Source organism: Chiloscyllium punctatum, chromosome 7, assembly GCF_047496795.1.
Source record: "Chiloscyllium punctatum isolate Juve2018m chromosome 7, sChiPun1.3, whole genome shotgun sequence".
NCBI classification, from domain to species: domain Eukaryota; kingdom Metazoa; phylum Chordata; class Chondrichthyes; order Orectolobiformes; family Hemiscylliidae; genus Chiloscyllium; species Chiloscyllium punctatum.
In genome coordinates this window covers 77,268,871-77,295,313 of record NC_092745.1, presented here as the reverse complement: position 1 = coordinate 77,295,313, position 26,443 = coordinate 77,268,871, and the positions used below count along the sequence as shown (strand labels likewise).

General features: G+C 41.6%; 1 protein-coding gene across 1 annotated transcript in view; it reads right to left on the bottom strand.

Moving 5' to 3' along the window:
• Nucleotides 1-26,443, bottom strand: part of LOC140479355 (interleukin-12 receptor subunit beta-2-like) — a 143,228-nt gene that overhangs the window by 42,148 nt on the left and 74,637 nt on the right. Inside the window, exons 10-12 of the mRNA XM_072573265.1 lie at nucleotides 25,483-25,713; nucleotides 24,870-24,971; nucleotides 16,889-17,044 (exon numbers count right to left, since the gene is read on the bottom strand). Coding sequence (XP_072429366.1) covers nucleotides 16,889-17,044; nucleotides 24,870-24,971; nucleotides 25,483-25,713 — 489 coding nt within the window. The remainder of the gene's footprint in view (nucleotides 1-16,888; nucleotides 17,045-24,869; nucleotides 24,972-25,482; nucleotides 25,714-26,443) is intronic.

Genomic DNA, 26,443 nt, shown 5'->3' with positions numbered 1-26,443 from the left:
ATCCAGCCAAACAATCAGTATCTGTCAGATAGGCATTCAAATCTCCACTCCATCAGGGGAGCCATGGATGAAGTCATTAATTGGCTTGGCAAGAGGAGGCTGCAGGACGTTGATCACTTTAAGTTCCACAACCCTTCAAGGGATGCAGGAGGTGGCATTGTGCACAGTCAGGGAAGAGGAGTGACAGATTGACACTCCAGGACTGTCATCTCCAGATACCCCAGTGGTGTCCTGCTGCACTCCCTCCCCTCTGCCAGTGAGACCAATGCTTCCATCAGCTCAGGCTGAGGATGTTACAACTGCACAGGAGTCCCCCATAGGCTGGACCCTCTAGGCGTTGGCCTACCAGAGGACCTTAATCAAAATCACCTGAGGCAAGGTGACAATCCAGTCAACAGGCTTCTAAAATCTCACCTGTAGCTGCCCAGGTGGCATATGATCATAGTGTTAGGACAAGAGAAAGAAAATTTGGAATTATTTTGAAGCGTTTGTGAAAGGATTTGTGAAATTTAAGTACTACTGTCAATTGAAATCTCTCACTTTTTCACACATCTGTCCTCTTAATCTTTCAAAAGTTCTGGCTATTCGTTGCAAATAATATGAAGAGGCCTTGAAGAATGTGAATACTTTGAAGAGTATCAGATGCAGTTTTACGAGGAGATGTATGGCTCTCATTTATTGTTGCTTTTTGGGAGGATGATGATCTATAAAAAGTGTAAATTTAAATTATGTGGCTGTGTTTCAGGAGAGACCCAGCCTAGTGTAGACATTCAACAGTTCATTCACACATGTTTAATTTTTGTCAAGCAAGTATTCATAATATGCTAATAAATGAGAATGTGATTCTTAAACATTAAGGTCAGATAATCTGAAAACCATGAAAAATTCTGAGAACTTAACAGCAATATTTTAACCCTCCATCAGGGTTTAGTCTCCTGCTCCAATATGTTCAATTATACACCATTCTGAAAGCTCCAGACAAGTCTGGAAGATTCTGAATGGAATGAGAACAGGTCACCATGAAGATCAATTCAAAGCACATGACCCTGTGGAATTGATTACAACATTAGAAAGACTTCAAAGTTGTAACATGAATGATCAAGGTCAGTGAAAGCATCTTCAAATACCATATCCTCTTTTGCATAGTGGGTAGCATGCCTGCCTCTCAGCCAGAGGCACCAGGTACAAATCCTACTCCAGAACTTGATAGACAAAGAAAGTGAACTTAATCCAACACATGCTAATATCTGCATAAGAGTGGGAGAGATTTCTGGTCAGCTATAAGATAGAAAAGTCAACATTTCTACCATCATTATCCATAGATCCAGACAATAACATGTGTAAACACGTGAGAGGCCAGAGCAACTTTGGCTCTGAATGAGCTGACACTACTTACCCAACAACCAAACACCACTCAATGCACCACATCTCTAACACTCACACATAAACAATCTTTAACAATCAGTACTTTTGTGTGCCTAACATTCAGATGCTCCACTTCACCCATCTAATGCTGCCAGCCTTGCACCCACATGTTAATTATCATATTCTTTCAGCTACAGACATCACTAAAATGCATTGCAACATCCTAAAACTCTTCCCTTTGTCTTTCAACACAGTTCACATTAACAGAAGACAACAGCAGTGAACCAATGCAGGACAGGCAGGCTTATATTTCCTGAAAATCTTGGAGAAGAGTCAGTGCCACTGTGAAAATACAGGTTGATAGTACTGCTGCTTGCAGCTACTTAAATCCCACTTGCCCCTCATCTAGCTCAAAGTGTAGGATATATATGGTGTGATCATTGATTGTCTGCCTTTCCTCCAACTTCTTCCTTCTCTAATGCCTACTTTTCCTTTTGTACCTGATGTCAGATAACCAAGAACAGCTTCCTGGCCAACCAGTTTAGTCTGACCAAGAAGGGTACAAGCAAAGGCACACAAAGCCCTGATGTTTCCAGCCACCACATCAACTCAGATACTGACATTATTTTAGAATGTAGTATAAAGACAGAATCAATAGATGGTGAGTTTCTGGCTCCAGCATAGATAGAGGAGTAAATAGAATGTGTGCTGGCTCCTTGGAAGGTGAGTTTTTGGATAGGATTTCAGTGGGGTGAGATACAAGCATAGGCTGGCGTCCATTCGTACTGGATTGCTTGGTGCACTATCAGATCTATCACAGTCTGCTGCCACTGTCAACGATTGCAAAAAGGTCAGATCCAACCTGGCTTAGGGCTTAACAGAACCTGCAGCACATGCCATCCCAGAAGTGGCAGTCAGTTCTCTCATGGTACTTGTGGACCCAACATTGATGATGGCTAATGTCTCAGCTTCTACTGCTGCACAAGCAGTATACACACAATATGATGGAGTCTTTGCATGTTGCCATGTAAGCTTGGCTTATTGCTGTGTAAACGAATTGCAGTCATCATGCTTGCAGATATCATAACTTAATGGGGCATGCAGTAGGACATATTAATTCAGTGACCTGTGACCATATGAATAGCAGAATTGTTGAGGCACATCTGTGGGGCAGGACTGTAATACAAATCTAATGTCCACTCCCAGGATGGTCATATTTTTTCTGTGCACTCCTGTCATTCTCCCAATATGCTTGTTGTTGCTTGTCTGTCAGCCAGCCAGCCCCACACTGCTACCACCAGTGCCTAATTGGCGCAGTCCAGTGTTGGGAACTCAAAATGTGAATTGCTACTTGGCTCAGGATAAATGTACTGTTTGTGCATGGCACTGGCAGAATAGTAAGCATGTACCTTTATGGTGCTCTGTGGATGGTCAAATACTAACAGCATTTTGAAGGTATTATACTGGAATTCAATTGTATATCTCTCAATTGAAATGGCTTTCTGCACCATTGGGATTTGACTATAGCCATGTTGTTTCTCTAGTTCTATCTGGTTGGAGAGAAGGTTATTAAAAGTTAAATGTGCATTTGGAAAGGCAAATCCGGATTAGGGATAGTCAACATGTCTTTGTGCGTGGGAAACCATGTCTCAATAACTTGATTGAGTTTTTTGAAGAGGTGATACAGAAGATTGATGAAGGCACAGCAGTGTCTATATGGACTTCAACAAAACATTTGACCATGTTACACTGGTTACTATGGTTAGATCACATGGGATCCAGTTGGATCTAGCCAAATGGATACAAAATTGGCTTGAAGGTAGGAAACAGAGAGTGATGGAGGAGGGTTGTTTTTGGATTAGAGGCCTGTGACCAGTGGTGTGCCACAAGGTTCAGTGCTGGGTCCACTGCCTTTCATCACTTATGTAAATGATTTGGATGTGAATATCGAAAGTATGGTTAGTAAGTTTGCAGATGACACCAAAAAGGTGGTGTTTTGGACAGTGAGGAAGATTATCTCAGAGGACTTTGATCAGATGGGTCAAAGGGTTGAGGTGTGGTAGATGGAGTTTAATTTAGATAAATGTGAGGTGTTGCATTTTGGTAAAGCAAATCAGAGCAGGACTTATACAGTTAATGGTCGGGGCCTAGGGAGTATTGCCGAACAAAGAGACGTAAGGTGCAGGTACATAGTTCCTTGAAAGTGGAGTTGCAGTAGGCAGGGTAGTGAAGAAGGCATTTGGCATGCTTGCCTTCACTGCTCATAACATTAAATAAATGAGTTAGGATGTCATTTTGCGGCTGTACAGTACATTGGTTGAACCCAATTTTAGAATACTGCATGTAATTCTGGTCACTATTCTGTAGGAAGGATATTATTAAACTTGAGAGGGTGCAGAAAATATTTAGAAGGATGGTGCCAGGAATGAATGGTTTCAGCTAGAAGGAGAGGCTGAATAGGCTGGAGCTATTTTCCTTGGAGCACTGGAGGCTAAGGAATGGCCTTAAAGAGGTATATAAAATCATGAGGGGCATGGATAGGGTGAACAGCCAAGGTCTTTTTATCCTGGGTAGGCGAGTTTAAAATAAGAGAATGTAGGTTTAAGGTGACAGGGAAAAGTATTAAAAAGGACCTGAGGGGTATTTTAGGGTTCCATGGTGATGCTATTATATAGCATTAGTGCAGGGAACATCATACTATTAAAAATACGTTTAATTGTGAGTAGAAGGTGGTGTTATTGGGTTTGCAAGTTTGCAAATGGCAGGCTAAGTATCAAAGCAACATTAGGAGCAATGTGTTATGACACTAAACATTCTAGCTTCTTTCGAATATGGTGCTTCATGCAGGCGATGGCGGAAGTGGCCGAATAGAGAATGGTTGATATTCTCAAGACTGCAGGCACACCTGGCACTGATGATAGTGCCAAAGTTTTGCACTGAAGTCTTTTTGAATATAAAGAAAGGTTTTGCTGCTTCAGTACTTATTATAAAATTCTGTTTGCTTACACTTACAGATGAAGGCTGTAAATGCTTGCTACTTCCTCCCTGCACCCCCACCTTGCAGATAGTTGATAAGAATCAACCACCAGCCCCTTGACATCTGCTGGAGCCCTTCACTCAGGCCTCTCCTGAGCAACTAATAACTGTTTTTCTACCGCAGAGCAGGAAATCCCTTCGTGATTATGCAACTGCTTCTTCATCCCTGCTTGAATTGCAACAAGAAGGCTCACAATTAAACAATCCTGCTTTTATTTCAGTGCCAGAAGTCACTTATTATTTGACAGCAGAATATGCCATTCCAAAGGGGAGAAAAATGTTGAAAACCTGTAAAACTTAGAAATAAACATACAGGTTGTACTGGACCCACATCTTCAAGTACATAAGATGTGCTAGGCCTGTATATGTGCATTTTTACTGGTTATTCAATGTCTAGAAACCTTGAATTAAGCTGCAATTGGAGCATTATGTTCAATTCTGGGCACTACAACTCAATTATGATATCAAGGCTGTCGAAGATTTGCAGGAAGACTTATTAGAATAGGACAAGAATTTAGAACTTCATTGTAGAGGGATCCTGGAGACTGGGATTGTTCTGCCAAGGGCAAATCATGAAGGTTTTGATACACTAAATAAGGAAATACTGTTTAAAGAACAACAATGCTTAGGGAGCTATCAAAATAAGGAAAATTTGCTTTATGCAGCAAGTTGTGACTTGGAATGCACTGCCTAATATGATTAGTTACAGTGCTGAAAGAGACCATTCAGCCCATGATATCTGCTGAATAATCTAGCTACGCATTCTAATTCCACTTACCAGCACTTCATCTGCAATCTTGCAGGCTACAGCACTTCAAGTACATATCCAGGTTCTCTTTTAAAAAGTTGAGGATTTCCACTTTAATCATCACAGTGGACAGCAAATTCCAGAAGCATATCATTCTCGGTGAAAAAAAACTTTCTCGCAGGTCATTTTAAACCTTCTATCAAACACATTAAATCTGTGCCACCTGATAATTAACTGCTCTGCTAAAGAAAACAGGTCTTCTCTGTTCACTCCTTTGAAATCCCTTATTTTGTACACCTCAATAAGTTACCCCTCAGCCTCCCATGCCGAAAGAACCAATCATAGCCTATCCAAATCTTTCTTCAGCTACAACTTTCAAGCTTTGGCAACGTTCTTGTAAATTTCCTCTCCATAATCAGTTATGTCCTCCTGTAATGTGATGACTGGACCTGTACACAAAACTGTGGCCTAACTAGTGCCTTATACAGTTCCAGCATTACCTCTCTATTCTTGCATTCAATCCACTACCCAATGAAGGAAAGCATCCCATCTGCCTTCTTTATCACCTCATCTATCTATCCCACCAGTTTCAGGGACCTGAAATGTGTATCACTTTGTCTATTCCTCTCAATACTCTCCTATTTACAGTGTATTTCCTTGCTTTGTTTGGCTTCTCAAAATGCATAACCTCTAACTTCTCCAGATTGAATTTGATTTGCCAATTATTCATCCACTCAACCAAGCCATTGAAATCATTCTGAAGTCAACTGCCAACCTCAAAGAAAAGAATCAACTAATGATCATTATCCTTTATTTCCTGTCACTGTGCTAATTTTGGAATTAACTTGCCACATTCACCCAGGCCTTAATTGCTCTGACCTGTCTATCATGTGGGAGCTTGTCAAATGCCTTATAATAATCCACGGACACAACATTCACTCTATTACCTTCAAACTTTCTCAAACAATTCCAGTAGGTTAGTAACTTTCCCTAACAAAATCATGATGACGATCCCTGATTAATCCTTGATTAATTTCCAAGTAATAGTCAGTCTGGCCAGCCAATAATTAATTGGCCCATTCTTAAACCTTTTGAATAATTGTACAATGTAGAATACCTACAGTGTGTATACAGGCCATTTGGCCCAACAAGTCCACACCGACCCTTTGAAGAGAAACCCAACGAGACCCATTTCCCTACCTTATTACTCTGCATTTACCACTGACTAATATATCTAAACTACACATCCCTGAAAACTACAGGCAATTTAGCATGGTCAATTCACCTAATCTGCACATCGTTGGATTGTGGAAGGAAACCAGAGCACCCGGAGGAAACCCATGCGGACTCTGGGAGAATGTGCAAACTCCACATAGACAGTCACCAGAGACTGGAATCAAATGGCGGCTCCCTGGTGCTGTGAGGCAGCAGTGCTATCCACTGAGCTACTGTGCAGATCTCCAAATCTTTGCTACCCCATCTGTTCATAGTAAGGATTGAAAAATGATCCTGAGCATTTCTATTCCTCCCTGGCATCCTTTAACAGCTGAGGGTTCAATTTAAAAGGTCTTGGTGATTTATTCACCTTTAAGGAGATGGACCCACCTAGTACTTATTTCCCTCATCATCTTTATGTCATAAAATGTTTTACTCCTCTTGAACTAGAAAGTCTGCACCATCCCTCTCCTTTTTGAAGGGATAGAGAAAATACTGTCAAGAATCTTTCCCACATCTTTTGCTTCAATGCACAAGTTACCAAGTTACCTAAAAGACCCAACCCTTTACTTCATCATCTGCTTGTTCTTAATGTACTGAAAACATCAGTGGATATGGAGGTAGTGTGGGAAAGTGGCAATGAATAGTTGCCACTTGAATCAGCTGTGATCTAATTGAATGGTGGAGCAGGATTGGTGGGCTGGATAATTCTCTTCCTAGTTTCCTGCAATATTTAATACTGCAGTTAGAGTAAGACTTTTTTTTGTATTCATTTTTGGGATTTGTGCATTGCCAGCATTTATTGTCTTTCCCCAAGTGCATTTAGGAAGACAGTGATTAGCTAACACATTGAATGACTGCAGGTCATTGCATTATGTGCAATCACTGTGTCATTGGTAAGTGAATTGCAGGATTTCAAAGGACAAAATATTTCCAAGTCAAGGATGGTGCGAAACACTTGAAGTGGTACTATTTCCTTAACCTGTTTGCTTGTTTTCTCTGTGGTGGAGACTTTGGGTTTGGAAGGATTACATTTATTCTCCATCGTGAATTGTCCAGAGAGCAGTTAAGAGTCAATTGCATTGCTTTGGGTCTGGAGTTATATGTAAGCCAGACCAGGTATGGATGGCAAAAACAGAAGTTACTGGAAATGATCAGCAAGTCTGGCAGCATCAAGAAGAGAAATCAAAGTTAACATTTTGGGTCCAGTGACCCTTCCTTAGAGCTGATGGTAGCTAGAAAACTGTCAGTTTATATGTCAGGGAAGGGGTTAAGGAGTAAACGATAGGTAGGGATAGAGCTCAAAGAGACAGAAGAATAGTTGGACTGACAAAGGGGTCGATAACGATCTGGCTGGGAGGGCAAATAGCTGTTAATGAAGACTGTCAGTGGCTAACAAGAGGTAATAGCAGACTATGTGATGACAAGACCTAGTGTAGGTGGTAGGGGTCTAGGACATGGGGGAGTTCAGGCCCTAAAATTATTGAATTGATATTGAGACCGGAGGGCTGTTGGGTCCCCAAACAGAAAATGAGGTGTTATTCTCCCAGCTTGGACTGACTTTCCCTGCAGCAAGTCTGAGACAGAGATGTTGGCCAGGAAACAGGATCATGTGTTAAAGTGACAGGCAACTAGAAGCTCAAGATCTTTTTTGCAAGCAGGTCATAGATGTTCTGCAAAGTAGTCACTCAGTCTACGCTTCATTTCCCCAATGTAAAGAAGACCACATTGCGAGCAGAGAATGCAGTAGACGAGGTTGTGAGAAGTACAGGTGAAGTGCTACTTCACCTGGAAGGTATGTTTGAGCCCTTGGATACTGAGGAGACAGAAGATAAGTGTTACACCTTTGGCAGTTGCTGGGGAAGGTGCCATGGGGCTGTGGTGGGGTGTTGGGAGTGAAAGAAGAGTGTACCAGTGTGTTCCAGAGGAATGGTCTCTGTGGAAGCCAGAAAAGTGAGGGGAAGGTAATATGTGTGTTGGTGGCATCTCGTGGGAGGTAGTGAAAATGGCAGCTGATGATCTTATGTTTGTAGATGCTGATGGGATGGTAAGTAAATACAAGGGAAACCCTATCGCTGTTGCGGGAGAGAAGAGAGGGGATGAGGGCAGAACTGTGGGAGATGGGTCAGACCTTGTTGAGGGCTGTGTTGACAACAGTGCTGGGGAATCCTTGGTTGAAGATGGTGGACATTTCGGAGGGTCTCTTGCTGAAGTTGGCCTGATTAGGATGGAGATGGAGGAATGGGAGAATGGAATGGAATCTTTACAGGAAACTGGGTACGAGGATGTGAGTCCAGGTAGGTGTGGGAGTCGGTGGGCTAATATTGGATATTAGTGGCCAGTCTAAACCCAGAAATGGAAACAGAGATGTCGAGAAAGGGAAGGGAGGAATCAGAGGTAGACCAGATGAAAGTGAGAGTGGGGTGAAAATTGGAAACGAAATCGATTAACTTTTCTAATACCGGACAAGAGAGGGAAGCAGCACCAATGATATTATCGGTATATCACAGAAGAGCTGTGGATGAGGCCAGAATAGGACTGGTTGAAAGTGTGGACTGCTAGAGATTAGAGTCAAGAGTATGGTGCTGGCAGGCAGCATCCGAGGAGCAGGAGAATCGACGTTTCGGGCAAGAGCCCTTCATCAGAATAGGACTGGAACAAGGAATGTACCCCACGCACCCCATGAAGAGATAGGCATAACGGGGGCTCATGTGAGTACCCATGGCCACTCCTCTGACCTGGAGAAAACGAGAGGAGTTAAAGAAGTTGTTGATGGTGGGGACAAGCTCAGTAGTATGTGGGGATTGGTCAGGTATTTGCTCCAAGAAGAGGCTGAGAGATCTGAGACCATCCAAGTAGGAGATGGACGTGTAAAGGGATTGCACGTCCATGGTAAAGAGGAGGCGACTGGAGCCTACAAACTGGAAATTCTGAAACTGCCATAAAGCGTCAGAGGAAGCATGGACATATATGGGCAGGGATTGGACTAGGGGAGAAAAGACTGAGTCAAGGTAGGAAGAGAGGGCTTCTGTGGGCCAGGAGCAGGCTAAAACAATGGGTCTACCTGGGCAGTTAAGGATGGCAGTTCCCTTCTCTGAGGGATATGAGTGAACCAGATGAGTTTTTCCAATAATCGACAATGGATTTGTGGCCATTATCGGACTCTTAATTCCAGATTTTCATTGAATTCAAATTCCACCATCTGGCAGATTCAAACTGGATCCCCAAAACATTACCTGAGTCTCTGAATTAACCGTTCAGCGATAATGCTATTAGGTGGTCACATATGACTGCAAGGTGCTGTCAAAGAGTTGTGTCAAGTGATATTGTGCATGTTATTGGTAGTACACCCCACAGCAGTGGTGCGCAGTTTACGTTGGGAATAAATGTCTAAAGTGGTGGATTGGCGGGGGAAAGACAATCAAACAAGCTGCTTTGTTATGGATGGTTGAGCTTCTAAACTTTAGTTGGAGCTGCACTCGCCAGGAAATTAGAGAGTATTCTATTAACTCCTGACTTGTGCCTTGTAATAATGGATAGACTTTGAGGAATTAGCAGAAGATTTACTCACTACAGAATTCACAGCTTTTGATCTACTCTTATAACTGCAGTATTTATGGTCCAGTTGAATTTCTGGTCAATACTGATTCCCAGAATGTCAGTGATGGGCAATGAAGTGATGGATGTTGTTGGATATCAATGAGAGGTTGTTAAGATTCTCTCCTGTTGGAAATGATCATTTCTTGGCACAAACATTACTCATGGGATGAATGGATTGCAAACTACATAAAAAAGCAGAAATATACAATAACATAAAAAATTGTCTCAAAGAGTTATTTTAAAAAACAAGGGAAGAACAATAAACAAAACAAAAGAAAATGATGGCAATCATAATAAGTGCCTAAATGTGAATATGTGAAGAAAATAGTTTGATTGTAAATAAAAATATGGACAGATTAAATGGTAAATAACAGGTAAAATCTAAACAGTAGAACAATACAAGGTCTGTCACCTTCAACCAGGTGAAAGATGTAACTTGCTGTATTTAATCAGTAATGTGGATGTGAGTTGTTACATTTGGTTATGGCTCACAATTATACTTTACACTTTGCTTTTATCACCACTGTTTAATAAACCCTGGCTAAGGAACTACTGTTTGTTGAGGCACGAACAGAGGATTTGGTTTCTCATATAACCACCACAAGTTCTTCATCACCCAGCAGAAACCTAGTCAGCCTCAATTTGTTTTCTCCTTTGATGCTGTTTGCATGCTTAACACCAAGTGCAAAGTACATAATTCAACAGCTACAAACAAACAGTGCAAAAATAGAACGGCACTGTGCATTGATTAAACTTGCTGCTGAAGTTTTCATAAGATAAAATTGCACATAAAGAATAAACCCTAAGTCATCCAAGCTTCTGTATAAAACTGAACAAAGCAAGTAAAAATCTGAACTTAGTGCTGAATGCACTTGTGTGGAAACGGAACATTTTACTGCTTCCTCCTGAGCACAGGTCTCAGCATATGTTTCAAAAAAACAGCCTTGCTAACAGCTTACAGAATTCAGCTGAAATAACTTTCCTTCCTTCCTGTTCTGCTCTATTCTTTAAGAGAACAAGTTAATATTAGATCGTGGCTTGTATATCATCAGCTGTGTAAACAAACTATTTAATTTTGCTAATTTTTTTCTCTTGTTTACTTGGAAGCATCAACTCCAGTTTAGTCATTCGTTAAAATCCAGTACCTCATCCAAATGGCCATTATATAAGAAGGTGAACAATAGGATAATTTTAATGTTGGCTAATGTTGTGAAGCATGTGGTACTGATTCAGTCACCCACCATGCATCTCTCCAATTCAGCATTTCCACCACAGTAATGCTGTTCAGAAATATTGCCATCTGCTGCTGATTTAACTGCCTTTCATTCACTCACCATTGCAATTGTCTTTTCCTAACCTTAACCTATTACTTCCTACCTACTCTCATGAACTGCCTGTGAACACTGCTTCAAAGATAGTCACATACCTGTAAAAATCAGCCACACAGGAATCAGTACAGGGGCCACAATTATTCCCTATATATTAATGACTTCGATAAGGCAAGTTAATATATCAAAGCCCAGTTTGTGGATGACACAAAACTAGGTGAGAAGAAAGTGTCTGACACAAAGAGGCAAAGTGAGAGGTCAAAAACTTGGCAGACGAAATATAATGTGGGGAAATGTGAGTTATGCATTTTGGCTGGAAGAATAGAGAAGCTAAATATTATTTAGATGGAGAAAGACTGCAGAAAACTATAGAACAGAGGGATGTGGGAGACATCATCAATAAATCGCAAAAAGCTAGTGTCCAAGTTCAACAGGTGATAGGGAAGGCAAACAGGAGGTTGGACCGAAGGGTCTGTTTCCATGCTGTACATCTCTATGACTCTATGACTCTTTTATGTTGAAGGGAATAGAGTATCAAAGTAGGAAAAACTTGATAAAGTTATACAAGGCAAAAATGAGGACTGCAGACACTGGAGACTAGAGTGTGGTGCTGGCAAAAGCCATTCATCAGGAGGGAGGCTTGGAGCCTCGGGGGTGGAGGATAAATGGGAGGGGGTGGAACTGGGGGAAAGATAGCTGAGAGTGCGATAGGTGGGTGAAGGTGGGGATAACGGTGATAGGTCAAAGGGGAGAGTGGAGCGGTTAGGTGGGACGTCAGATGGACAGTTAGGACAGGTCATGGGGATGGCGCTGAGCTGGAAGGTTGGAACTGGGATAAGGTGGGGGGAGGGGTAATGAGCAAACTGCTGAAATCCACATTGATGTCATGGGAGTTGGAGGGTCCCAAGGCGGAAGACGAGGCGTTCTTCGTCCAGGCGTCGGGTTGTGAGGGAGTGGTATTGGAGGAGGCCCAGGACCTGCATGTCCTTGGTGGAGTGGGAGGGGGAGTTGAAGTGTTCGGCCATGGGCGGTGGGGTTGGTTGGTGCGGGTGTCCTGGAGATGTTGTCTGAAGTGCTGTGCAAGTAGGCATCCTGTCTCTCCAATGTAGAGGAGACCACATTGGCAGAAATGGATACAGTAAATGACGCGTGGAAGTGCAGGTGAAACTTTGATGGATGTGGAAGGATCCCTTGGGGTCTTGGACAGAGGTGATGGGGGAAGATTTGGGCGCAGGTTTTGCAATTCTTGCAGTGGCAGGGGAAGGTCCCAGGAGGGGAGGGTGAGTTGGTGGGGGGTGTGGACTTGACGAGGCAGTCGCAGAGGGAACAGCCATTACAGAAAGTGGATACCGGTGGGGAGGGAAATGAATCTCTGGTGGTGGGGTCCGTTTGTAGGTGGCGGAAATGGCGGAGGATGATGTGACGTATATGGAGATTGGTCGGGTGGAAGGTGAGGACCGGGGTGGGGGGGGGGGGGGGGGGGGTGGTTCTGTCCTTGTTGCGGTTGGATTTCACCAGTTTCCTCATTTCCCCTCCCCCCACCTTATCCCAGTTCCAACCTTCCAAGTTGGCACCACCCTCATGACCTGTCCTACCTATCCATCTTCCTTCCCACCTATCCGCTCCACCCTCCCCTCCAGCCTATCACCATTACCCCACCTCAAACCACTTATCACATTCTCAGCTACCTTCCCGCAGTCCCACCCCCCTCCATTAACTCTCCACCCCCGAGACTCCCAGCCTCATTCCTGATGAAGGGCTTTTGTCCGAAACGTCAATTTTCCTGCTCCTTGGATGCGGCTTGACCTGCTGTGCTTTTCCAGCACCACACTTTCGACTCTAAAGTTATACAAGACCCTAGTCATACCACAGCTGGAATACTATGAATAGTTTTGAGTCACCTATCTAAGGAATGACATACTAGCAATTGAGACAGTCCAGAGAAGGTTGACTAGGTTTGATAACAAGTTTGGAGGGATTGTCTTATGAGGGGATGGTGAGTAAGTTGAGTCTTTACACATTGGTATTTAGAAAAATGAGATGTGATCTCATTAAAATGTATAAGACTCTTAGGCTACTTGGCAGATTGAATGATGGGATGAGGGAAAAGATTGATTACCCCTTGCGGAGAATTTAGGACCTCAGGAGATATTCCCAGAATTAAGGGTCATACTTTTAATACAGAGATCAGGAGGAATGACTTCTCTCAAAGGGCAGTGAATCTGTGAATTCTTCACTGCAGTGGGTTGTTGAATCTGTGTGGTTAAATATATTCAAGGCTGAGATAGACAGACTTTTAATCAGTAAGGGAATCGAGGGTTATGGCGAAAAGGCAGGAAAGTGAAGTTGAGGATTATCAGATCAAACATGATCTCATCGAATAGAAGAGCAGAATCAATAGGTTGAATGACCTATATCGCCTCTTATGTTCTGTCATCTTATGGTATTCAAAGTAATTTCAGTCTCTGAACCAGCACAATAGGCTGATGGTACTTTACCCAGTGTGTGAATGAAGTGTAAATGACCCTACTGACTGATAGTGTGACTTGAGAGTGGGAATCCTGCCGATCTTTTATTACCTTTCTATCTTTGGAATGCTGAGCCCAGTTACCTGCACTCTCATTTAGCTCAGGTAATTTTCACATACAGAAGTAAAAAGCTCTATTATCTTCACACTTTGAAGAGAATGTGCACATTTCATATTTTTCTATGTGCAAGGTCTTTCTGCAAATTCAATATCTCTCCAAATTAATCAATTAACTTGGATTATGACTGACAACATTTGATAACCTAGCTATGTAAAAAATGTCAATATTTGTTGCCAATGTGCAATTGTAAACTATGGATGTCTGCAACTACTATGTTGTATATTATAAATGTATGTTATAATTCTATACATTGTACCTTACAAAATTTGAAAACAATTTATATCTTCTCCATCCCTCCGTTCATATCTAAAAAATGGAACCAGAATCATTTGCGAAACTGAAGCATTTACTTAACACTGTATGCCAATTCCAAATTTGGGGAATTTGTAACTCAGAACACCACAATACATAAACATGGGCCTTATCAGTAGGTCAAAATTTGAGTGACCTGATGCCACAGATTATGCCCCCAGACTTTCACTTTCAAACATTACTTTTGTCTTTGCCTGCATTCTCCAAATGCCTATCTCATCCATAGATAATGGTCAGCACAAGTGGAACTGAGTAATCCACAGGTTGTTAAAGGGATACGTAACTGCTCTCAAGTAAATTTCTGGACTGTTTTGGTTGTATTGCATGTGTTTTTTTGTTACTTAGACAACTGGGAAGTTGAGATGTCATGTCTGGTCCAGCCTCTTGCTCCAAAAGCTTTGAAAGAGTTGATTTATTGGACAGTGTATTGCTGAAGGTGAACTTGGATTTGGATGTGATAAATATCTGATGCTAGTTTTTTCTCCCATTTGTTGAAGAGACAAAAGAAAAAACAAACTTATGTAGGAACAGGAATAGGTTATTCAGCTGTTGACTATTCTCAAACATTCTAACATATTATTGCTGATGTGTTCCTTAGTCTTATTTACCCATAATCAAGAAGAAGCTGAGATTCAATAATATTGGCTCCAGAAGGTTTCAGGGATGGAATTAGAGATTAACATAATTCCAAGCACAATGGTACTTGTGTCACAGAGATATAAAAAGTGGAATGGGTCTAGATGGTGAATGCCCAACTTTATTATCAAGTAAAGTATCAAAAAGAGTCTAATTGCTTTCCAATTGCTGCACATGTTAAACACTTTGAGCTGATTCCTTCTGTTGTAACATCAAACAAAAAGAATAGGTCAGCATAATCTCTTCCTCAATGAACAACAGAGGATGAAAATAAAAGTTACTTGAGAAAAAAGAAAGTACAGGCAGTATCTGAGGAGCAGGAGAGTCGATGTTTTGAGCATAAGCTCTTTAACAGGAATGAGGGGGTGGCCCAAGGGGACTGAGAGATAAATGGGAGGGGAGTGGGGCTGGGGTAAGGTAGATGGGAATGCGATAGGTAGATGAAGGTAAGGGTGAAGGTGATAGGTCGGAGAGGACGGTGGAGTGGATAGGTGGGAAGTAAAATGGACAGGTAGGACAATTTAAGAGGGCAGTGCCAATTGGAAGGATGGATCTGGAATAAGGTGTGGGAGGGGAAATGAGGAAACTGGTGAAATCCATTTTGATTCCATGTGGTTGGAGGGTCCCAAGGCGGAAGATGAGGCGTTCTTCCTCCAGGCGTCAGGTGGCTAGAGTTTGGCTGCGGAGGAGGCCCAGGACTTGCATATCCTTGGCTGAGTGGGAGGGGGAGTTAAAGTGTTCGGCCACAGTGAAGTGAGGTTGTTTAGTGCATGTATCTCAGAAATGTTCTCTGAAATATTCTGCAAGTTGATATCCTGTCTCCCCAATGTAGAGGAGACCACATTGAGAGCAATGGACACAGTAGATGACTGTGGAAGTACAGGTAAATCTGTCGGACGTGGAAGGATCCTCTATGGCCTTGGATGAAGGTGAGGGAGGGGGAGGTATGGGTGCAGGATTTGCACTTCTTGCGTTGGCAGAGGTACGTGGAACAGTCCATTTTCCGCAGCTACACCGGCACCATTTTCTACCTTTTCCTTGACTACATCAATTACTACATCAATCAGCGCCACCTCGTGCTCCCGTGAGGAGGTTGAACAGTTCATCAGCTTCACAAACACCTTCCACCCTGACCTCAAGTTCACCTGGACCATCTCGGACACCTCCGTCCCCTTCCTGGACCTCTCCATCTTCATTTCCGGTGACCAACTCAACACGGACATCTACTACAAAGCCACCGACTCCCACGGCTACCTGTACTGCACCACCTCTCACCCTGCCTCCTGTAAAAATGCTATCCCATATTTCTAATTCCTCTGCCTCCACCGCATCTGCTCCCAGGTGGACCAGAAGAATGTGGTCTCCTCTTCACTGGGAAGACAGGACGTCAACTTGCAGAACATTTCAGAGAACATCTCTGGGACACATGCACTAAACAATCCTACTGCTCGGTGGCTGAGTACTTTAACACCCCCTCCCACTCTGCCAAGGATATGCAAGTCCTGGGCCTCCTCCACCGCCAAACTCTAGTCAACCGACGTCTGGAAGAAGAAAGCCTCATTTTCCACCTTGGGACCCTCCAACCACATGGGATCAATGTGGATTTCACCAGTTTCCTCATTTCACCTCTGCCACCTTTTCCCAGAGCTAACCTTCCAACTTGGCATCACCCTCCTTAGCTGTCCTACCTGTCCATCTTTCTTCTTACCTATCCACTACACCCTCCTCTCCGATATATCACCCTCATCCCTACCTTCAACCATCTTTTGCATTCCCAACTACCTTACCCCAGCCCCACCCCCTCCCATTTATCTCTCAGTCCCCTTGGGCCACTCCTCATTTCTGATGAAGAGCTTATGCTTGAAACTTCGACTGTTCTGGTCCTGGGATGCTGCCTGACCAGCTGTGTTTTTCCAGCGCCACACTCTTTGACTCAGATCTCCAGTATCTGCAGTGGTCACTTCCTCCTCATAAAAGAAAGTTTACACGGTTTTACTCACATGAAGCAAGATATGACCCATCAGCACCTCTCTTCAGGTATATGGTGTAGTTGGTGATAAATCCTTGTTGTTCTTCAAGAGAAATTTCTCCCCATTTTAAAAGTACTTGCTGTCCGGCAAATTTCAACACGGAAACATTTGGTCCTGTTGTAGGTTCTAAAAACAGAAATATCAAAATTTCTATGCAGTAAATGTAGGGAGATCTCAGATTGGAGTGGAAATACATATCTCTCATACTTAATAGCCCCAGAAGGCCACAGCTGATTGAGTAAGGGGGAAACATCATAGATGAGGGGCAAGAATTGTGCAAACAACCAGAAGATAGGGAAAACCAGGCGAGACCATAAATGTGGCCAGCAAGTTTAAGAGACAGACAATAAATAGAGAGAGGTATAGAGAGAGATCCTTGGTTTGAAGGAGAAATGAGATTGGCCAACAACCAGAAGACTTATTTGAGACACCAGGATGAAGATTCAAAGTTCTCCTTACCCATACGCAATGCTATAAACTGCATATAACTTCTGATTCTGCTGATTACAGCTCAATTAACGTTTAGAACTTCTGAGGCATGGGAAACTTTGATTTTTAATTTATATTGCATCCAAATGACAGAAACAAAATGTCATCTGAGTCTTATAATCAAAGACCTACTTTTCCAGAGAGTCTGCATAGTTAAAACAGAAAAATGCATACAAACAGTAGGTTGAGATCTGGTTTCACAGATCCATTGATTTATTTCTTTACTGTCTATTGTTGCAAAGGGTAGTTTGGTGTTAAGATTACCCATTCTATATCCCATCATTATTTATACTCAGTATGTTGTACCTGTTTAATATAATAGAGACAGAAGTAGGTCATTTAGCTCTTTGGGCCTCTTTCACTACTGATCAGTACGATTACAGCTGATCTATGACTGAACTCCATTTATCTGGCTTTGCCTTTTTTTTACTATCTATCAAAAAATCTATCAATCTCAAATTCAAAATTTATAATTGATCAAGAATAACATGCCTTTTAGGTAAGAGTTCAAGAGCTTTACTAATCTTTGACTTTAGAAGTGCTTCTAACTTCTCTTCTGAAGGTCTGGCTCTAATTTGTAGTCTAATGCCACAATCCTACTCCCTCTAACAGTGCAAGTAAGCTTTTTCTATCTACCCTGTTTGTCATCCTTAATTAAGTCTCATCATAACCTCCTAAATTCCAGGAAATACAACCCTCATTTAAACGATATCTTCTTGTAATTTAACACTATGAGTCCAGATAATATCTACATTGCACAGCCTCCTCAGTCAACACGTCTATTCCACGTATGACCATTCATAGTCTACAAGTATGTATAACTATGGCTTTCAATAGAGGAGTCATGACTTCTACTAGTTTAATTCTGTTTGTCTGGATATAAAAGTCAACATTACATTTGAATTATTTTCTGCAATTATAGTGTCAGAGTCAGAGTCATAGAGATGTACAATGTGGAAACAGACCCTTCGGTCCAACTCTTCCATGCCAACTAATCTAGTCCCCTTTGCCAGCACTTGGCCCATATCCCTTTAAACCCTTCCTATTCATATACCCATCCAGATGCCTTTTAATTGTTGCAATTGTGCCAGCCTCCACCACTTCCTCTGGCAGCTCATTCCATACACACACCACCCTCTGTGTGAAAATGTTGCCCCTTAGGTCCCTTTTATAGCTGTCCCCTCTCACTCTAAGCATGTGCCCTCTCATTGTGGTGTCCCCCATCCCAGGGAAAAGACTTTGTCTGTTTATTCTATCCATGCCCATCATTATTTTATAAACCTCAATAAGGCCACCCCTTAGCCTTCGACACTCCAGAGATAACAGCCCCAGCCTATTCAGCCTCTGCCTATAGCTAAAATCCTCCAAGCCGGCAACATCCTTGTCAATCTTTTCTGAACCCTTTCAAGTTTCACGCCATCCTCCCGATAGGAAGGAGACCAGAACTGCATGCAACTTTCCAAAAGTGGCCTAACCAACATTCTGTACAGCCACAATGAGACCTTCTATACTCAATTCTCTGACCAATAAAGGAAAGCATACCAAACGCCTTCTTCACTATCCTATCTACCTGTGACTCCACCTTCAAGGAGCTATGAACCTGCATTCCAAGGTCTCTTTGTTCACAACACTCCCTATGACCTTACCATTAAGTGTATAAATCCTGCTAAGATTTGCTTTCCCAAAATGCAGCACCTCCATCTGCCACTCCTTAGCCCATTGGCCCATCTGATCGAGATCCTGTTGTAATCTGAGGTAACCTTCTTCGCTGTCTACTACACCTCCAGATGTTTGTACCATTGTAATAATCCATGCAGGTAAAGATATTCACCCCTTCCCTGCCCCCTACTAACCACTACCCACACCTCTTTGGATGTTACCATTTAGGAAGTGTAGTGTTTTATCATTTTTACGTCCACAGTGGACAACATCACAATTGCCTGCACTGAAATTCATCTGCACAATTTTGCCCATTTACTTTAATACATAAAAATTCCTTTGCAATTTTTTTGCTTTCATTTACAGCATTTACTGTGGCATCCTTGCGCTACCACCAAATTTCAGATCTGTGGCTTCCTATTTCATTCTCCAAGTAATTAAAACCACACCGAATAGTTAGATCTTCAGTATAGATTCTTGTGGAATACTACTAGTCACATCCTGCCAATCAAAATCCAAGCATCACATCTCTGGAGGTTCCAGTGTAGAAATGGAATGTGAGTGGTAATTTATAAAAGGAAATTACCAATGAAGGTTTGATGTGTAACTGATATAAGAAGATTAAGAGGTCACATGTGATGGCATAGTCAAGAAGGTGACCATGATATGGTTTGGGAAATTACATGGATGAATTAACTTAGGAAGTTTAAGAGGATTATGAATTCAGTGCAGGGAGAACATGGTGACTTGAGATGGAGGTTAATATTAACGAGGATGAAGTCATTCTACACGGAGGCTGAGAAAGGAAAGTGCTGAAGCTGAGTTAGCACCAAATGCCCCAATAAGATACTTAGATGGTGCACATGATAGGCACAAAGGGAAATTGTAATCAAGTCTGAGAAAGCAGCAAGTGAGCAGTAAGTTCAAGCAACACGGAGAGTAAAGGCAAAAAAAGGTAGTGAACTTGGAGGTCATCATCAAACATACATGTGGCAGAGGTTTGGACTTTGTGACAGGTCAGCGTGTTTCTCGTGAGGAACAGAACCTTCTCGAAATCCTTACAATATTCATTAACATTCCTCCAACCACTACTTTAGTCAACTCTCCAAAAAAAATGTAGGCTTATCAGGTATGACTCTACAGTTTTAAAATCCATGCTGTCTCTCTCCCGCTCTTTAATCAGCTAAATACTTACAAGGTGTTCAGTCACTCAATCCTTAAAAAGGGTGATTGTGATTTTCACAGGTACACAGGGCCATTCTTTCCCTGCTTGGAAGTTCCAGGTCTCAGTGAACACAATTCTGTCACCATGTCTTGAGTGAGTTGAAGCCTCCTGCCTTATCCCAACATGAAAATCCTCACATGCTGAGGAATCTAAACAGAATCCTTCCTCTCCTACCTCCTAGCAGAACTCTGCTTTTGCCCTGTTCTCTGCCTGTCCTGCCTACTCGTCAGAACAAACAGCACCGCAACAAGTGCCCCCACACTTATCAAACATTTCTAATTCTCTTAAATTTTTAATGGTCAGCAGAAATATTTGCACTCCTTTAGTTACTTTCCACAATGTTTCCATCAAATTGGCCTGAACACATGTAAATCAAAAGCAGTTCAGCTGCTAATTGCTGAATTGCCTTTAAATAGGCCCAGGAAAAAAAAACCTTTTCTTTTGCTTATTTTTGTTGCTTCAGGAGTCAAGCACATTCATTGGCCAGTTTTAGTAGTTACCAGCACATCATGATCTCACCCTTTCAACCAATGTGGGCTAATGCAGAGACACAACTATACGTGCCCCTTTACTTGCCTGACCCAATGTGACCCACACAAGATCTAACCATTAGATGGTTAGAGGGAAATGGGTCTGGGTGGGTTGTCTGGAGTGTGCTGCCAGAGGAGGTGGTGGAAGTGGATACAACAGCAGGCATCTTGACCGATACATGAGTAGAGGAATACGGACTGCATAGAGGCAAAATATTTTGTGAGGGCGGCACGGTGGCACAGTGGTTAGCACTGCTGCCTCACAGCGCCAGAGACCCGGGTTCATTTCCCCCCTCAGGCGACTGACTGTGTAGAGTTTGCACGTTCTCCCCGTGTCTGCGTGGGTTTCCTCCGGGTGCTCCGGTTTCCTCCCACAGTCCAAAGATGTGCAGGTTAGGTGAATTGGCCATGCTAAATTGCCTGTAGTGTTAAGGGCAGGGGTATGGGTGGGCTGCGCTTCGGCGGGGCGGTGTGGACTTGTTGGGCTGAAGGGCCTGTTTCCACACTGTAAGTAATCTAATCTAATCTAATCACCTTTAGCGCTATAAACTTGAGGGTATGCTGATGCTACAGATTTGAATTTCATCATTTCTAAAAAGCACATTAATATGCATAATTTTGCAATCTAAAGGGCTGATTCTCAAATTGAAAGAACTTCAGAAGATTGTAGTTAGGACATCAGCAATATTTACACCTAATTCCATTGTACACGGACATGAAAAACCTTAAAGATTCTGCAAAATGGGAAAGGGGATATTTTGCAAAGATTGAAAGAAAATGAATTAACCAGCAGTAAAACAAACTCTTGTTTGCAAAGAAAAATTGATCTCTCAGAACTCAGGCAAGTCAAACTTTAAAATCTGGTCATATTTGATTGGTTTCTTTATAGGTTAAGTGTAAAAAGCAAATGTAATTTGAAACAAAAGCAGAAATTGCTGTTTCAGATCTGAAGCAAGGTCACTGGATATGAAATGCTAACTGTTTCCTCTCCACTGATTCTACCAGACCTGTTGAGTTTCACCAAAAATATATGTTTTTGTTTCAGATTCTTTACAGTGTTCTTTATTTTGTATCAATTTAGTGTGTAGTTGCAAAATTTGACAAGGAAAAACTACTACCCACAGTCTGGGATAAGTTCATTGTTCAAATGTTTAGAAAGTTAAAACGTGTTGTATTTTGAAAGTCTTATTTCAGTAAGTTTTTGTTTGTTTTGAGGAGGGATGGTGCATTGATCCTTTTGGCCTGGAAAATACTTGTATTTTGTTTTTATCTGATGCCACTTTAATTCCAAAGTGAAACTTGGAGGTATTCTGCAAAGAGTGTAATTGGACTTCCCAGCAAGCATTTTAATTCTAGGCAATGGACTTGGGTCCCAAATGTTGGGGTGGGGTGGGGTGGGGTGGGGTGGGGTGGGGTAGGGGGTGGTTGAAATCTAAAAATCAAAGGATCAATTGGAAGCTATTTGGATATTATAGCTGGCCTGAGTTGATACAGTTCAGAACAGATGCTGGTGAAGACACAGGAAGATTAAGTCTAAGAACAATGCAGGGACATATTGTGTAAAATAGTTAAAAAAGACAGAACACTAAAAGCAGGAGGGCAGGGATTGTGGATTGTAAAGATCACTGCTGCTATACTAATTTTGCCACAGCCAAGCAGATTGTTTAACAGAATTGAGTAAGGAATCACTGGGGATTTGGTTCCATCAAGACTGATGTGAATCTAGCTAAGGAGGTTCTGCAGGGATGCCATACCCAGCAACCTCAGATTCCATATGGTGACCAGTGAAAAAGATTCAAGAGCCAAAATCCATTGAATGGAACATGAGAGATTCAATGAACAAGAGACTGAGTTGGTAAAACTGCAAACGTTTGAACATAAGAATTAGGAATAGAAGTAAGCTATTCAGCCTTTCAGGCTTGCTCTGTCATTCAATAAGATCGTGGCTGATTTGTTTGTGTTCTGAATTCCATATTCCCAGTTATGCTTGGTAACATTTGAATTTTTTGCCTAACAATAATCTATCTACTTTCAACTTTAAAATATTCAATAACCACACCTTCACCGCTTTCTGAGGTAAAGGTTTCTAAAATTGTACAATACTCTAAGAGAAAAATCCCTTTATTTACATCTTAAAAGGATGGCCCCTAATTTTAAAACAGTGTTCCCTAGTTCTGCACTCACCCAAAAGAGGAAGCCCCCTTTCCCCAGTCACCTAAAAATCAAAGAAATCAAGTCCCCTCTGTCCAATCTTTTTCATAAGGCAAACTGTTCATTTCAGCCATTAATCTACTCAACTTCTTCTGAGCCTTCACCTCCTTCACCTCCTTCCTTAAATAAGGACAATCCGTGTTTGAGATGTAATCTCAGAAATGCCAAAATAACTTAAGTATAGCAATCTTTCTACTCTCACCTTAAAATTATGGCCGCTGGCTTTGAACTCTCCAGCCTGAGGGAAAAGACCTTTGTTATTCACCCTATCCATGCCCCTCATGAAACTTATAAACCTCTATAAGGTCACCCCCAACTTCCTACACTTCGGTGAAAAAGGTCACAGCTTATCCAGCCTTTCCCTATAACTTAACCCCTCCACTACTGGTAACATTGTTGTAAATCTTTTCAGCAACCTCTCCAATTTAATAATATCCTTTCTACAGCAGAGTCTACACAGTACTCCCAAAGTGATCTAATCAATGTCTTGTACAAATGTAACATAATATTTCAACTCTTATACTCAAAGCTCTGAACATGGAGAGCAAGCAATCTAAGTGGCTTCTTTACTACTCTGTCTACTTGTGATGCAAATTTCATGAGATATGTACCTGAACCCTTAGGTCTCTCTGTTCGATAACACTCCCCAGGGCCCTACATTAACTGTGTAAGTCCTGCCCTTACTTTTCTTACTAAAATGCAACACCTCACATTTATCTCAATTAAACTCCATCTACCCCTCTTTGGCCTGTTGCCCAATTAATCAAGGCCCCTTTGTAATCTCAGATAACCTTTCTTACTGGCTGCTATACCACCAATTCTGGTGTAATCCACAAATTTACTAACCATGTTTCCTATATTCTCATCCAAATAATTATATAAATGACAAACAACAGTGGACCCAGCACTGATTCCTGAGGAACAGCACTGGTCACAGGCCTCCAGTCCAAAAAAACAAACTTCCAACACCCCTCCCCCACCTCTGTCTCCTACTGTCAAGCTAATTTTGTATCCAATTGGCAAGCTGTCTCTGAATCCCATGTAATATAACTTTACTAACCAGTCTCCCATGCGGAATCTTGTCAAAGGCCTCACTAAAGTCCATGTAGACAATGTGTACTGCTCGGCCCTCATTTTTCCTCTTGGTCACATCCACAAAAAATGTAATTGAGGGTATGAGACATAGCCATGCTGACTATCCTTAATCATTCCTTGAATCTCCAAATGCATGTAAGTGTTATCTCTCAGAATCCTCTCCAACAAATTACTCACCAGTGACATCAGACTCACTGATCTATAGTTCCTAGGCTTCTCCTTTCAGCTTTTCTTAAAGAAAGGCACAACATTCACCATCCTCCAGTCTTCTGGCATCTCACCTGTGGCTGTAGATGACACAAATATCTCTGCTAAGGGCCCTGAAATTTCTTCCCTAGCTTCCCACAATGTCCTTGGATAAACTTGATTAGGTCCTGAAGATATATCTTGTGCTGATATAGCTGAACCCATTCCTATCTGGACACCTGGTGTATTGTGGATTACTTAGTAATCATGAACTTGGAAATAAAAGAAGAACTACAGGGATTACTGATACTGATGCTGATCACTTTTCAGTGACTTTAGCAGGCAAGTGAGGGTGTAGAAGCCATTGTTTGACATTAAGATCAGACTCACTGTGATATTCACTGCTATTCAAACAGATAGAATTACCTCCTGGACAAGCTAATGGAATCTGACCAATGTTTATCGAACATCATCAATCATCATTTTTCGGAAAGGAAAGAGAAGATATTTGAAAGCATGATGGCGTAGGATTTGATTGAAGAATCAGATTACTTACTTCCTTCTATAGAATATCCTTGAGCTGAACAAGACTTTCCTCTTCCTTTCAGGTACATTGCAGTGACAGAAATATTATAACGTTTTCTTGGTTTAATACTTCCTAAATGAAAGGGTAGAAGTCATTTACCAAATTAAGAAACAACCAAAAAACATAACACAGCATAAATGAACCCTTATTTATAAATGCATTCCAACAACAAAGTATGTATGATCTATCCATCCAGGACCTCCACTTCATTTGGTTAATACAGCATAAAACCTTCCTTTGACCCACAACATTGTTGCAGAATTTGCATGTATACCTCCATTATTCAAAATCTGACTGTGCATTTGACATTTCTATGATTTCAATAGCACATTACCAAATTGTCTTCCATTGAAGATTTTATTTGCCCATTTTAATTTTGATTATTGTCATACTTATACAAATTAACTTTAATGGAGTTAATTAAAATTTCATTCACACTTTCATACTGTGGTGGGAAATAGAATTTCCCCCAATTTTGTATGTAAGGTAATATACTAAAGCAGATGGCTATGGTTTGTAGAGTTTAAAGATTTCACTCTGTAATGGAGCAAGCAATTACAATAGTGACTTATTGCACACTTACTTCCTTCTGCTAGATATTCTTGCAGTGGAGAAAATTGTCCTAGTAACAAGGAGTGATTGTCCTTGGGAAGCCTTTTCCAATCAAGTAGCTGCTTGTTGTTGTCAGCTGCTTCTCTCCAGTCAACCACATAGCCCAGCACAGGCTCACTGACTTCATCCGGTGGTTCCCATTCAACATAAATTCTAGAGCCTCCATATTGTCTCACACTAAGGATTCTGGGAGCCATCAAAGCTGTATGGGTGATAGATAAAGTAGAACAAATTTCAAAATGAAACTAAGCTATAGCCAAAGTTCTGTCATCTAATGATTTTGGATTAGACTTCAGAATATTTTAAAAAGAATTGTTTCATTGTTGGCTCACTCTATCCTCGGGAGAGTAATCAAGCACGAACTGAATATTCTCAGACCACATAAAACATAGGCAGATAAATGTTCCTTCTATTCTGATAAAACAACATACCATTTGTTTTAATGTGAGGAGTATGACAAGTGAGGCAGATGAACTTAGAGGTTGGACTGACATGTGTAATAATGACATTGGAGGTATTACAAAGACTTGGTTGCGAGAGGGGTTTAACGTTCCAGGATTTAGATGTTTCAGGCAAGATAGGGAGGGGTGTAAAAGATGTCTAGGAGTTGGCATTACTATTTGGGGAGATTATCACAGCTGTACTGAAGGAGGACACCTTGGAGAGCTCATCCAGAAAGGCCATTTATGTGGATCTCAAGAACAAGAACTATGCAATTTTATGGTATCACACTATAGGCCTCTCAACAGCCAGCAGATGATAGCGGAACAGATGTGTGGACAGATTATGCAAAAATGTGAAAAAAAAAGTTGTTGGTGGATGATTTTAACTTCCTCTATATTTACTGGATGGGGGAATTTGTTAGTGAGTCCAGGACAGTTTTTTAAAACCATATATAAATTGTCCAATTAGGGAAGGAATCATACTATACC